This window comes from Ruditapes philippinarum, unplaced genomic scaffold (assembly GCF_026571515.1).
Source record: "Ruditapes philippinarum isolate M1 unplaced genomic scaffold, ASM2657151v2 ctg2363_1_1_1_1, whole genome shotgun sequence".
NCBI classification, from domain to species: domain Eukaryota; kingdom Metazoa; phylum Mollusca; class Bivalvia; order Venerida; family Veneridae; genus Ruditapes; species Ruditapes philippinarum.
The window spans coordinates 31,860-47,622 of NW_026853553.1; the positions used below are offsets into that span (position 1 = coordinate 31,860).

At 33.7% G+C, this 15,763-nt stretch overlaps 1 protein-coding gene across 4 annotated transcripts in view; it reads left to right on the forward strand.

Annotated features, from left to right (window-relative positions):
- Window positions 1-15,763, forward strand: part of LOC132737178 (cGMP-specific 3',5'-cyclic phosphodiesterase-like) — a 61,637-nt gene that overhangs the window by 17,580 nt on the left and 28,294 nt on the right. For all 4 annotated transcript variants that reach the window (XR_009626698.1, XM_060724433.1, XM_060724435.1 and 1 more), the window contains exons 7-9: window positions 10,733-10,783; window positions 12,066-12,127; window positions 14,557-14,671. Coding sequence is in view for 3 of the 4 variants with exons in the window: in XM_060724433.1 (XP_060580416.1) it covers window positions 10,733-10,783; window positions 12,066-12,127; window positions 14,557-14,671 (228 nt within the window). In the remaining variant the exon portion in view is untranslated. The remainder of the gene's footprint in view (window positions 1-10,732; window positions 10,784-12,065; window positions 12,128-14,556; window positions 14,672-15,763) is intronic.

A 15,763-nucleotide genomic window follows, 5' to 3' on the forward strand; every position in this document is an offset into this window, starting at 1 on the left:
AAGTCATACATGAGGTACGTTTAGTTTAATTTCCACTTTGATACAATAATAAAATTATGTCACTTAAAGAGAACAATCTTTCCATTTTGAAAAGCTGGTTTCATGGCATTGCCATGTATTTTGTCTGTTTATAGTTAAGTTCTTAGAAATTAATTTAGTGTCCATGAAAATCAAAAGTGTCGTAACTCGAGGAAATCATGGACATGACATCACGCAGCAATCCAAACCAATTAGTATCCGAAATTAACAGCTCTCAATAAAAAACAGAATGAAAATTTGCATTCAAGTTCCTTCAATAAAAACAACATTTCCATTTATTTCTGTTGACAATTGATTGAATTTCTGCTGGTTGAAATGTTAATTATCTCAGCTTTCTATCAAGTTGAGATCTTTTTTTAGATTCTGATAAAAAAAAATGTAAAAAAAGTACAATTTTGTTCCTGAAACATGATTATATTTGTTCTGTGCTTTAATTGCAGAATGAAAAAAATAACAACAAGTTAATTTTGATTCAGAAAAATGAAAAGGCCTTTTTTCTCTTTTAGCTTTAAGTAGAAAAGATATGAGATGTGAATTCTTGTTTTTTTTCCATTTTGTTATAATGTTCTTTTAAAAATGCATGGAAAAACTTCTTTTGTCAATGTTTTGACTTACTGGCATGTAACTTAGGTAGTTTCAGTACATAAATTGTTCTTGTATTTTTAGTCAAAATGCTTTAGTTTTTTATGTTACATCCATTACTAATTGTTCTTTGAAACACTTGAAATCATGACCTTGTAAACATTAAGGCTTCTGGTGTTTGAAGTAAAGTGACCATCATAGAATAAAGATTCCCCCACCACAGTTAATACAAAAAAAGTTAACCCTTTTCTTTAATATTCTGACTCCCTCTGAAGAAACATGACCCTTTCCGGAACCTGTATAATAATTAATGATTTCCATGATCTCAGATACTACTAGAAGCTACTGATGTTGTTCATTCCCTTTGTGCCTATCAATAGATATTTTGTCATTTTCTAACAGTGAAACCACTTGTTTGAACCAACAGGCATTAAGGTGGTTTCACTGTACAAAAAAGGAGTTTTTTTTTTATACCCCCAAAAACGAAGTTTGGGGGGGTATATAGGAGTCACCCGGTGGTCGGTTGGTCGGTCGGTCAAGACGTCCGTTGCATTTTCCTTGTCCGGACCATAACTTGAAGACTAATGGTTGGAATTCAATATAACTACATACAATGGTCAAGCACATTGAGAGGAAGTGCAGTGCACAAGAACCATAACTCTATCTTGACTAATTACAGAGTTATTGCCCTTTGTTACTTTTCCTTGTCCGGGGCATAACTTGAAAACTACTGGTTGGAATTCAAAACAACTTCATACAATTGTCAAACACAATAAAGGGAAGTGCAGTGCACAAGAACCATAACTCTATCTAAAGTAATTACAGAGTTATTGCCCTTTGTTACTTTTCCATTGCTTTCTTTTGTCCGGACCATAACTTGAAGACTAATGGTTGGAATTCAATATAACTACATACAATGGTCAAGCACATTGAGAGGAAGTGCAGTGCACAAGAACCATAACTCTATCTTGACTAATTACAGAGTTATTGCCCTTTGTTACTTTTCCTTGTCCGGGGCATAACTTGAACACTACTGGTTGGAATTCAAAACAACTTCATACAATTGTCAAACAAAATAAGGGGAAGTGCAGTGCACAAGAACCATAACTCTATCTAAAGTAATTACAGAGTTATTACCCTTTGTTACTTTTCCATTGCTTTCTTTTGTCCGGACCATAACTTGAAGACTAATGGTTGGAATTCAATATAACTACATACAATGGTCAAGCACATTGAGAGGAAGTGCAGTGCACAAGAACCATAACTCTGTCTTGACTAATTACAGAGTTATTGCCCTTTGTTACTTTTCCTTGTACGGGGCATAACTTGAAAATTACTGGATGGAATTCAAAACAACTTCATACAATTGTCAAACACAGTAAGGGGAAGTGCAGTGCATAAGAACCATAACTCTATCTAAAGTAATTACAGAGTTATTGCCCTTTGTTACTTTTCCATTGCTTTCTTTTGTCCAGAGTATAACTTGAAGACTAATTGTTGGAATTCATTATAACTTCATACAATGGTCAAGCACATTGAGAGGAAGTGCAGTGCACAAGAACCATAACTCCATCTTGACTAATTACAGAGTTACTGCCCTTTGTTACTTTTCCATTGCTTTTTTTTTGTCCGGAGCATAACTTGAAGACTAATGGTTGGAATTCAATATAACTTCATACAATGGTCAAGCACATTGAGAGGAAGTGCAGTGCACAAGAACCATAACTCTATCTTGACAAATTACAGAGTTATTGCCCTTTGTTACTTTTCCTTGTCCAGAGCATAACTTGAAAACTACTGTTTGGAATTCAATACAACTTCATACAGTTGTCAAGGACATTAAAAGGAAGTGCAGTGCATAAGAGCCATAACTCCATTTTGACAAAATACAGAGTTACTGCCCTTTGATACTTTTCCTTGTCTGGAGCATAACTTAAAATGTACTGGTTGAAATTTAAAACAACTTCATACAATGGTCAAGCACAAAAAGAGGGAGGAAGTGCAGTGCAAAAGAACTATAACTACATCTTCAGTATTTATAGAGTTATTGCCCTTTGTTCCTTTTCTTTGTATTTCTGGACTTATTACAGAGTAATTCAATAAAACTTCTTCAATGGTCAACCACATTGAAAGGAAATGCAATATACAAGAACCACAACTATCTTTAATTGCCCACAACCATAACTCTATATTTCAATTCTTTTACAAGGTATTCTGTTACTAGTAACATCCTCATTTCCGAAGCAGTCTTGTGGGGGTATTCATCACATTTAGTGATAGTTCTAGTTTCTTCAGAAAAACATTCTTTGTATGGGTTCCACACTAGAATGGGTGGGCTCATTAAAATATTAAAAACATAATGGAAGAAAATAGAACTAAGACAGACTTTTGTATGGGTTTCTGCCCCACGCAGATAACAGAAATATCACATTGTATAGGCATGGTGAATACAAGGGTTTGTCATGTACATCAGTCAAACTGAAAATCAGGCAATTCTTTACCCCTAGTGCGCTTATATCAGCTTACAGCATAATTGTGCATGGCCTAAGTAGTTCTTGGTTTTAATGTGATGATTTTTTTCTTCTGATTCTTTATTTTTTAAACATTAAGAGATTAAAAAATATTTGTCTGTTTTAATGATGCAATTAGTATCAATGATAAAGCAGTTACAAAACATGTTTTAAAGAATTTAACGAGGATTCATTAAATGTTGGTTTTTGTCCAATTTTCATTAAACTTGCATTTTAAATGGCTGAAATATCTTTTGATGGTTGTTTATTCTTCCTTTTTTTCTCATTTAACTTTTCAACAGACCTCTGTTAATATGTCTCTTCTACTCTGATCTCTTTCAAATTTAGGTTGTATTAAAATCTAAATTGCTATTAAATTATTTTATACTTGCAATGGGAACTATTTTGTAGTTTTCTATTATTATTCTTTATGAATCATTCTTAAGATTTATACTAGATTTCTACCATATCTTGTATTGATTGTAATCATCCAGTGATTCACAAAGTTATGTGATTTAAATGTTTTAAATTTAGTACTGTATAACCTCTGCTGAGCAACACCCTTTGGAAGACAAATATGAGCCGTGTCATGACAAAACCAACATAGTGCGTTTGCGCATCCGCGCAGTCTGATCAGGATCCATGCTGTTCGCTATCAGTTTCTCTACTTGTTATAGGGTTTGTAAGCGAACAGCATGGATCCTGATCAGACTGCCCGGATGTGCAGGCTGGTCTGGATCCATGCTGGTCGCAAACGCACTATGTTGTTTTGGGGTGACGTGGCTCATATGTTGGTCGTTGCATAGAGGTGTTGCTCTACAGAGGTAAAATTTAGGAGACATCTTTACTTTGGGCAGCAATTATATTATTGTTGTATAGAGGTAATTATTCTGCAGAGAGCCTCTGCATAGGCTATACTGAGTATGAGAAGATATCTAATAGAAGAGCTTAAAGCTGCATGCCTTCAGATGAGCGAAAATATTTCAATAAAATCAAAGATAAAAATATTCAAGATTCAAGTAATATTTTACATGTTTTGTGCAATTAATGACTGATTTTTCAGTATTTATAACTATATTTCTACTGTGTTTCTAACGCAGTAAGGGTTAATTTTGCATATTTTGTCCTCTTTTTAGTAATTTACGTTGGTTGTATTAGTGCCATTGATAATGTGTAAATTGCTTCCTTTTGGTCATTTCACTAAATAATACATTAAACACAAATTAGCCAGGGCTGCCGATTTTCCGCAGATCCGCGGAAATCCGCGGATTTCGTGAGCTCCTGGGTCATTTTTGAGATCGATGTAAATTCGACAAAGACAATAAATTCATTCGTCATATTTTATACAGTACCCAAAAATCGGCACGCTTCGGCTTTTATCGTTACGCTATCCGCCTATGGTACGTCTGTAAGCGCTTTTCTCATTGGTCATATCGAGTCTTTTCCGGCATTCTAATTTAGAATAACCAATCAAATTACAGTTTACATTGTCGCTCTTGTCTGTTGTCAAAATGCGTCAAAATGTCGGATATTTGTCAAATTTAGAGTCCAGGAAATTGATTTTAGGGCATACCAAATCATCATAATCCAGGAGCTTCCGGGGGCTTCGCTCCCTGGTCCCCCACCAGGGCTCTGCCCTAGACCCGCAAAGGGGGCTTGCGCAGCCCCCTTGACCCCCGGCGTATTTTCCGCTGATTTTGCAATTTGCTGTTGGCAGCCCTGTTGGCATGAATCTGGAGACGTGATGCTTTAAAGTGGGGAGGGGTGTTTAAGTGCTATATTTTTTGAAAGATTCTAAATGCTGACTTTTTTATTACACCTTGATCATAATTACATGACAGTTAAGAGGTATGTTAAAGAAATATCTAAGTTAATTTGGGTATGATACGAAATGCTAATGTCAATTTAAAGAGTAACTCAAGATTTTTTTAGAGAACATCTTTAGATTGTCATTGTTTACAAAATTTTATGTAATTTAATTTGACAGATAGTTTCTGTTCAAGTTTTTTTTAAAGTGAGCAACTTAACTAGAATTTGGAAATTTTGGTTTAATTTCCCTCTCTCAAAGTAGTCTTCAAACCTATTAATTATACTTTTACTTTAACATCATGAAGAACCAAATATCTAGCTCAGTCAAGTAAAGCATTTTGTGCTGGAGCACAATTTTATTTTACATCTTTGAAAATATGTTGCTATGCAACAGCCTGATAAAAACTAAATGCTGAGTGCTTTTAGATTAAATTGATTGGAAATGCAACCAGTAGAGCAAAAGATGTTGCTGATGTCATCCCAAGATATTGCTTTTACTTTACCAGCAGAATTCAGACTGCAGATTTTACATCTCATTCTGTAATGATGAATGCATATAAAAGATCGAAATTCAAGTGGGAAACGAATATAAAAACATTTCTACAAAACAGACGAGTTACAGTAAAAAAAAACAACAATTTTTCAGTACTTGATATTGTCATAGATTAATACAAATGACAGATAACACAAGTACATAAACTTTTAATTGGTAGATGACACATATATAAAGACAATCAAGAAATGATTGATACAAAAATCTAATATACTGACAGGATACAAAAATAAAACGATAATAAAGGCAACAAACAGATGACACACAAAGACAACTGAGAGATGACACTCAAAGACAACACAACTGAGAGATGACACACAAAGACAACTGAGAGATGACACACAAAGACAACACAACTGAGAGATGACACACAAAGACAACTGAGAGATGACACACAAAGACAACTGAGAGATGACACACAAAGACAACTGAGAGATGACACTCAAAGACAACTGAGAGATGACACACATAGACAACTGAGAGATGACACACAAAGACAACTGAGAGATGACACTCAAAGACAACTGAGAGATGACACACAAAGACAACTGAGAGATGACACACAAAGACAACTGAGAGATGACACACAAAGACAACTGAGAGATGACACTCAAAGACAACTGAGAGATGACACACAAAGACAACTGAGAGATGACACACAAAGACAACTGAGAGATGACACACAAAGACAACTGAGAGATGACACTCAAAGACAAACTGAGAGATGACACACAAAGACAACACAACTGAGAGATGACACACAAAGACAACTGAGAGATGACACACAAAGACAACTGAGAGATGACACACAAAGACAACTGAGAGATGACACACAAAGACAACTGAGAGATGACACTCAAAGACAACTGAGAGATGACACACAAAGACAACTGAGAGATGACACACAAAGACAACTGAGACATGACACACAAAGACAACTGAGAGATGACACACAAAGACAACTGAGAGATGACACACAAAGACAACTGAGAGACGACACTCAAAGACAACACAACTTGAGAGATGACACACAAAAGACAAACTGAGAGATGACAAACAAAGACAACTGAGAGATGACACACAAAGACAACTGAGAGATGACACACAAAAGACAACTGAGAGATGACACACAAAGACAACTGAGAGATGACACACAAAGACAACTGAGAGACGACACTCAAAGACAACACAACTGAGAGATGACACAAAAAGACAACTGAGAGATGACACACAAAGACAACTGAGAGATGACACTCAAAGACAACTGAGAGATGACACACATAGACAACTGAGAGATGACACACAAAGACAACACAACTGAGAGATGACACACAAAGGCAACTGAGAGATGACACACAAAGACAACTGAGAGATGACACACAAAGACAACTGAGAGATGACACACAAAGACAACTGAGAGATGACACTCAAAGACAACTGAGAGATGACACTCAAAGACAACACAACTGAGAGATGACACACAAAGACAACTGAGAGATGACACACAAAGACAACTGAGAGATGACACACAAAGACAACTGAGAGATGACACACAAAGACAACACAACTGAGAGATGACACACAAAGACAACTGAGAGATGACACTCAAAGACAACTGAGAGATGACACACAAAGACAACACAACTGAGAGATGACACACAAAGACAACTGAGAGATGACACTCAAAGACAACTGAGAGATGACACTCAAAGACAACTGAGAGATGACACACAAAGACAACTGAGAGATGACACTCAAAGACAACTGAGAGATGACACACAAAGACAACTGAGAGATGACACTCAAAGACAACTGAGAGATGACACACAAAGACAACTGAGAGATGACACACAAAGACAACTGAGAGATGACACACAAAGACAACTGAGAGATGACACACAAAGACAACTGAGAGATGACACACAAAGACAACTGAGAGATGACACACAAAGACAACTGAGATATGACACACAAAGACAACTGAGAGATGACACTCAAAGACAACACAACTGAGAGATGACACATAAAGACAACTGAGAGATGACACACAAAGGCAACTGAGAGATGACACTCAAAGACAACTGAGAGATGACACACAAAGACAACTGAGAGATGACACACAAAGACAACTGAGAGATGACACTCAAAGACAACTGAGAGATGACACTCAAAGACAACACAACTGAGAGATGACACACAAAGACAATTGAGAGATGACACACAAAGACAACTGAGAGATGACACACAAACACAACTGAGAGATGACACACAAAGACAACTGAGAGATGACACTCAAAGACAACTGAGAGATGACACACAAAGACAACTGAGAGATGACACACAAAGACAACAGAGAGATGACACACAAAGACAACTGAGAGATGACACACAAAGACAACTGAGAGATGACACACAAAGACAACTGAGAGATGACACACAAAGACAACTGAGAGATGACACACAAAGACAACTGAGAGATGACACACAAAGACAAAGATGACACACAAAGACAACTGAGAGATGACACACAAAGACAACTGAGAGATGACACACAAAGACAACTGAGAGATGACACGCAAAGACAACTGAGAGATGACACACAATGACAACTGAGAGATGACACACAAAGACAACTGAGAGATGACACACAAAGACAACTGAGAGATGACACCCAAAGACAACTGAGAGATGACATGCAAAGATGACAGAGAGATGACACACAAAGACAACCGAGAGATGATATACAGATAAAGACAACACAGAAATGACACACAAAGACAACCAAGTAATGGCCTGCAAATAAAGTCAATTAAAAGGTGACAGACAAATAAAGACAACCCAGAAATGACATACAGATAAACACAACCATGAGATGACAGACAATTAAAGACAAACCAGAAATGACAAACAAATAAGGACATCAAAGGGATGATACACAAATAAAAGCAACCTAAATATGAGACATAAATACAGACAATCAAGAGATATTAACACAAACAAAGACAGCTAAGAGATGAGACACAAATAAGGCAACCAAATGATGAGACACAAATATAGAACTGAGATATGGCACAACTTAAAGCAGCCGAGAAATGACATACAAATAAAGACAACCATGTACAAACAAAGACAACAGAGAACTTAAAGGCATTTTGCAGATGACACACAAATGGAAAACCAGCTGACATTGATGGCACATAATTAAAGACAATTAATAGTTACACAGAAGACAACTGATAGATTGGTTCTATTTTAAGGATGGGGGACCCTGATTAGCCTGTTGGCAATGCCTCCATACAGGTATTTTCTCAAATAATAACTTAAAAGTGGAAAAGTCTCACCCAACAAAAATGTACTGAAAATAGGTGAAAACTGTCAAAAGAAGGCAAAAATCACTTTTGGTTTTGAAGCATATAATTCAAATTAAGTAAATATTCATTACCTTATTCATAGTGTACATGCATAATTGTTCAATGGTAAAAAACTGGGACATTATTCAATGCCTGTTTCAATTTCTCATAGTTGTAAGGTACTCATAAGCACTAATTTTAATTGTTTTTGTTAGTTGGTGTGTTTCTTTCATGTTTTTTTTTATGAATGGTCCTTATTGCTAACTCTGTTGATTCTTGAAGTTCAAAGACATTTTTTCAGAAGGAATATATATATATAAAGACTTCTCAATATTTAATTATATTTGACTTAGAATGCAAATTAAAAAAAAATTTAGTTTGAAACATTGTATAAAAATCTTAATTATTCTCAAAATTTAATTTCTGTCTGTTAAATAACAAGAGCTTCTATTTATTTATTTTCAGCTCTTTTATTAATAATGCATTAAACTTCAGTGTAACAGCTTTGTTATTATATTAGGCCAGCCTTAAATTGTTGTTTGTTTGCACCAATCTAACAATATTTGTTGGGGGAAGGTAAAATTCTTTGTTTTGGTAATAATACATTTTGCATACTTTATATTTAAAGAATTCAGAATTTTGTAATCTTTTTAGCAATTCATAGCAATATAAACAGAGTAAGATTTATAAATTTGGTTGGTAGAATTTTGAGAATGGGTAAGCTGAAAGCACCAAACAAACATTATTTTATTTTAAAGGCCTATAATATTATATAAAGTGCTCTGATATTTTATTGTTTTGAAATGTTTATATTAGAAAAAGAATTTCTGTCAAATCTGTAAATGACTTATTAGATGGATTACTGCTGCTTAATAAGCCTTACTGGCTTATCAGTCACTTCCTGTGCACTATAACAATTATGCTCTATATTAAAGGAACTCCACTGAGATCCAATAGCCTGAAACAATAAAATTTGAAATTCTCTCTTAAATCGGCTAAGGTACATTTAAATTTATAAACCAAGCAATAGATAATATATTATTATACACAGTATAAATTGGTAATCATTTTGTATGCAATTTTTGGCTGATTTGAGTGAAAAACGTTGCAACTTTTTTCATTTTTTGGGCCAATTTGCGCAATAAAAATGATAATTTCTGGGAAACACGGGGTGAGCGAATTATCTGTAATTTTGTATACGAGTTATTTGTCAAGACATACATCTAATTATACAAAAATCTTGAGAAAAAAAATCAGTCAATTCACATCAAAAATCCTCAGTGGAGTCCCTTTAACAGTTTGTTACTAATACAGCTTCTATATTATAAATTTCTCTTTCCACAACAGCTTGGGATATCTGTTATTGACAAGTTTCATTCCCTTTAAATCTAGGAAAATATCAAAAGACCCATTGTGTTTGTCTATTATACACGTTTTACGCAACATCTGTTCTTTTGTTGTTAAACTGTCTTTCTGTTTTCCTAAATCAATAGCAAACTGTAGTGTCCTACATTTAGTTTTTGATATATGATATAAAATGATGTCAGTAGAAAAATTAATGAGTAGAGGACATGAGATCTCTGTAAACACTTTAATGGCCGAGTAATGATCAATATTTCTAGATTTAAAAGTACTTGATGCTTGTTATTTACAAAATAATAAAGACATATTTTTGTAATAGTGCTCTTATGAATATGTTAGTTTCTTTTAACAAGATATGGTTTTCCAGACGTTAACTATATAAATGGTCATTTTCTTGTAATAAGATCTTGCTTATTACAAACTTTTCTGGCTATATTTTTTTATGGCAGCTTGTGAGCTAGTAATAAAGCTAATAATTAATTGACTTTGATGATTTATTTATTATTTCCTTGTTTATCTATTTAAAGCAACAGAAGAATGGAGTCTCAAATGATGCATCGAAGGAAAGAACTTTAGATGTAAGTATTTTAATAGTATTTTATATAAAAAAATGTTTGTTTGCCAGCAATATCAAGCCAGGTCAGACTAGCCTACAATGAAAGAGGTTTCCATTGATAGCTCAACTTTGTATTTTGTTACTCAGAAATCCCATAAAATTATTAATAATTTACTCAAGCAACATGCAGCGAAACTATTCTAGATTCAAAACAGAACAAATTTATTACACAAGTTTAGCAGAATAAGGGTTAAGCTCATGGAGACAGTATGCATCAGTCTTTCTGACACATAGAAATACCTCTGATGTAAAAATGAAAATGCCATCTTCAGGTCAAGGTTATACTGAAGTTCAGCTATAAAGTTTACTATGATGTTACTATATCGACTATAACAATTTAGTTTAGTTTGTAACAGCTTAAAAAGGGGAAAATGCTCATGGGGTAATGGGTTAATAAAAAAAATCTACAAAACAACAAGTTTTCTTCAAAATTATATGTTAGGCCATGTTTTAACATGGAAAATGGTGATTTTGGGTAATTTCAGGTATTTTCATTATTTTCTGTTAACCCATTACCAGATATATACGCCTTTCTATGCCTTTTTCACCCCCCCCCCCCTTTTTGCTTTCTCAAATGGTGGAAAATTGCCTTAATTAGACCCCAAAACACTTGTTTTTGTTTGAGAAATGTTGTTTAAAAAATTGACCACTTTTTCGGCGCTGTCCCCCATCCTAAAGATACATCGGGGGTTGCCAGAAGGGGGATGTGCCCCCTTCTGTTTGGGGGGTTTGAAGGGGGGCAGAGTCCCCCTCATCGCCAAGAAAATTTTGGACTTGTGAGAGGCTAAAAATGACCCCAGGTCGATCATAAGGTAACGTGTAACCAATGCTGAAAAGCCTTTGACTCTATCTCAATCCATTGAGAAGTGGCAGCACTTTGAAATCAATTTTGATGGAAAAAATCAACGCAAAATAGTGATTTTTGGCAATTTTGAGATGTCCCCTAGTTGCCATGGTAACAGGAAATTTAAGACTGAGCATGTTGTTACAAAGGCAATGGTCCAGTCAACATTTGTGCCAAGTTTGATTAGTAATGAAGCAGTTTTTATAGTTTTATAGCACATTGAACTTGTAACGGGAGACTTTTCAATGAAAACAGCCATTTTCCAAAAAAATGCTCGTGGGGTAATGGGTTAAAGCTTTATACACTTTAAATCACAACAATTTCTTATTCTATATGCTTATCAATGAATTTATAAATTATACATTAATTTTACCATCTAATTTGTTGTATTATTTTGCAGGACATTGTTTTCCTGAAAGTTTTTGACTTTTATGCAAAGGATGGCAATATACATGTACAAAGGTAAACTTTACAAACATTTGCATGTATCTTGTAGATGTTTTGCCTCCAAAGTTGTCAATTAGGTCTATTTGGCAGGTGGTTGTGTACAAGCTGTCAGGTGATGACCAATCTTAGGTCTACAGAGCACAGCTTATAATTATGTCCTGGCATGGATGCTCTGTGTCCTGTTTGTTTGTGTCCCTAGACATGGCTCCATTACAACATGTCTTAGATGAGGTTGGTTGGCATGTGTAGCTGGTACCCGGCCACCTGTCATAATACCTCAGCCTCCCTTTAGAAGAAAGGAAATATTGTTACATTAGTGCAAAACAGGACAACTTCTGTAAAATTTTATAAGGATTAAACCTGTTACTGCATTAAGGTGACAATATATTCTAAAGTACCACTGTAGTAAAAACTTGTAGTCTATGACACACTGATGAACAGCAAGTTTTGCAGGGTAATAATACTGGTCGTATACAAATATATTAACTTTTAGTGAACTCACTGTTTTCTCTAAATGGCTTTTTAAGAGTTGTAAATATATATAAATTGATATCTATTAAAATGAAATTTCCCACTAATGATATATAGAGGATATTTGTTTAGTTCAGTGTAAGATCGGAATATATTTCACTGAGTGAGCACCAAAAGGTATATTTCACGAGTGGCGCAGCCACGAGTGAAATATCAACTTTTGGTGTTCACAAGGTGAAATATATTTCAATCTTACACTAAACTAAGCAAATTTTCTTTTTATTATATGCAAAGAAACGTTTTAAAAAGACATTTAACCTAATACTGAATGAAAAGCGCGCCAAATAATAATATAACGTGACGTCATTTACGACGTCACGTCATTAAGTTGGTTCCCAGTACTGTGCACGCTGGTATTTCACTGAAATAACGTAAGGGGCTTAAATTCAAAACAGTGAAATTATCAAAGTGGTAATTTCACTGTTTCAAACAGTGAAATTACCATTTTTATATCACTGATATATTTCTATAAACCACCGAAAAGCATGTAATAAATATATATATTCATGATATTTATCATTACTTGTTCTAAATTTGATGAAAATATTTGATCATATTCAGTATTAAAATCATTAAAATATTGCTGGTGCACTTTAAAGGTTGTTAAGTGCAGATTCTGCTATATATACTGGGTAATACACTTAATTTCACATGCTATTTCATTTTAATAGAACAGAAAATTTCAATTATGAAAATCCATTAAGTTACCTAGATATACATTATACATGTATATTGGATATTGGTTTCCAATGACAACAAATGTACCTGATTATTTTTCAAGCCAATATTTTAATTGAATTTCTTGTTGCTATTATCTGTCTTTACCATCAATGAACTATGGTACAAATTCAGAATCAATATAATTATATTGTATATATTAAATTGCATATTCAAATGAATGTATGAGCTATTTTCCATGTACTGAAATAAGCAACAAATCTCTGTGTAGAATTATCATAATTAGAGAGGCTTTTCATTTATCAAATAAAGAGTCTTGAATGCTATAAAGTATTTCTATAAATGTGCTGGAAACAAGGTTTAGATGAAATAGTACCACATGAAAGGTTTAGATATAATTATGCTAAATAACATGGCTTAGATAATTACTAAATTATGAGCGGGCCACAGAGGACTTAGGTAAGCTAAACAAATGCCTTGATAGATAAGGAGGGGGGGGGGGGGGGTGAAAAGAGGGCTTGAAAATGTAGGACCTATTAAAGCTAAATAAAGGGCATTAATTAATTCTAAATAAAGGGCCTAGATAAATGCAAATAAAGGGCCTAAATTAATACTAAAAAGGCCTAGATAAATGCTAAATACATAACATAGATAATACTTAATTATGAAGGGACCTTAATGAATACTTTATAGAGAATCTAAATAAGTAAAGCTAAAAAATAGATCTTGATAGATTTTTATAGAACCTTAAGATAAAAGTTAAAAGAAGGCTTTGAAAATGTTTAATAGACTGGGCTTAGATAAATGCCAAATAAAGGGCCTAGAAATATGCTAAATTAATGAAGAGCCAAGATAAATAATAAAAATTTTAGAGAGGGCCTAGATAAATGCTAGATAAATGGCCCATATAGATAAATGCTAAATTATATAAGAGCAAGATAAAAAGCCTTGATAAATGCTAAATAACTAATCTTCATAAATGCTAAATAAAGGGATAAGATAAATTCTAAGTGAATTGCCTAGATAATTTCTAGATTAAGGACTTAATTAATTAAATGCTTAAGTAAAAGTAAAAGGTTTAGTTGAGACAATGATTATCAAACAGCTTGATTTTATATATAATATAGAATTTCAATTATCTAATTATATGTAATTAAAAAAAATTGCAGATTGCTACATGATATATATATAGCACTATATGAAGTTTATATTGCAGCTATTTTCTCTATTTTTAGTGCCACTCAGTTAGCACAATCTAAGAATGCTGAGATAGCTAGATATGTAGCATTTCACGAGACACATCTATGTATAGCTGATATAGAACATGATGGAAGATTTGGTAAAGGACCTGTAAGTACTATGTTCTTCCTTTTTACACAGTTTTGAGTGTTAAAAAAATAGAGGGTATTTGTTTGTTTTGAGTGAGTTTGCTAAATATCACACTGAGAAGTGAGAAAATCTCAATATATTCACCAGCTCAATGCAGGAAAGATAATGCAGATATTTTCACACTTTGATAATTATTTATGTTATATATACACTGTGGGTGATATACTGTGGATTATATGGATATTTATCACATGGTTAAATCCCAGTGTTAAGGATATGAAGCATGATCAATATTTAGTTTAAAATATCTCTATATAAAGGGATTTTTTTTCATTCCATAGCCATTTAAGTGCTGCTTTCTTAAGGGATTTTTTTTTAAATCATGCATTTTCACTAGAATTCAGTTTCCATCATATGTTTCCTTACTGTTGCAAAAATGCTAAAAATCCTTTATTTAAAGCATTACACTATTCTAAACTCAAAATACTGAGTATTATTTTTTTTTTATTTAAGGTATTACCACCCTAATGGGCACTATAAGGAACTAAAAAATTGACATCATACTAGGTCAGATATATACCTTAAAGTACACCTGTATGCAAAATTTAAACAAAGTTTACCGTACGGAAATCAAGTTATAGCCACTTTTCTGAACTCAAGCTAGGATGTTATGAGGGCCCTTTTTTAGAAATGAAGAACCTTTAAATAATCTGCAATAACATTCTAATGAAAAATGTTTTCCCATTAATTTTTTGTAAGAAACAAATAGTACCATTCAGCTAACAATCCACATAAGCAAAATTATGGTTTCTACTTAAAATATATGAAATCTGTATAAAAATGTTACCCTACCCCATCCATTTTTACCATGTGTATGACCATTTTTCTACTTAGGGAGCCTAATTTAAAAAAATCCTTAAAATTTCAGTGATTAATCTAGAAATTCCTTACAATGCGTCGGATGACGCACATGTTTGAAAACAATGAGTCCTGTAGCAAAATCAATGAGTCATGTAGCAAAAAAAATGCGTCTTTTTAATAGCAGATCCTTGACATGATTTGCATGTTTTTATAACAAGCGATTAAGTAATTAAAGTGCATAAAAACGTTATT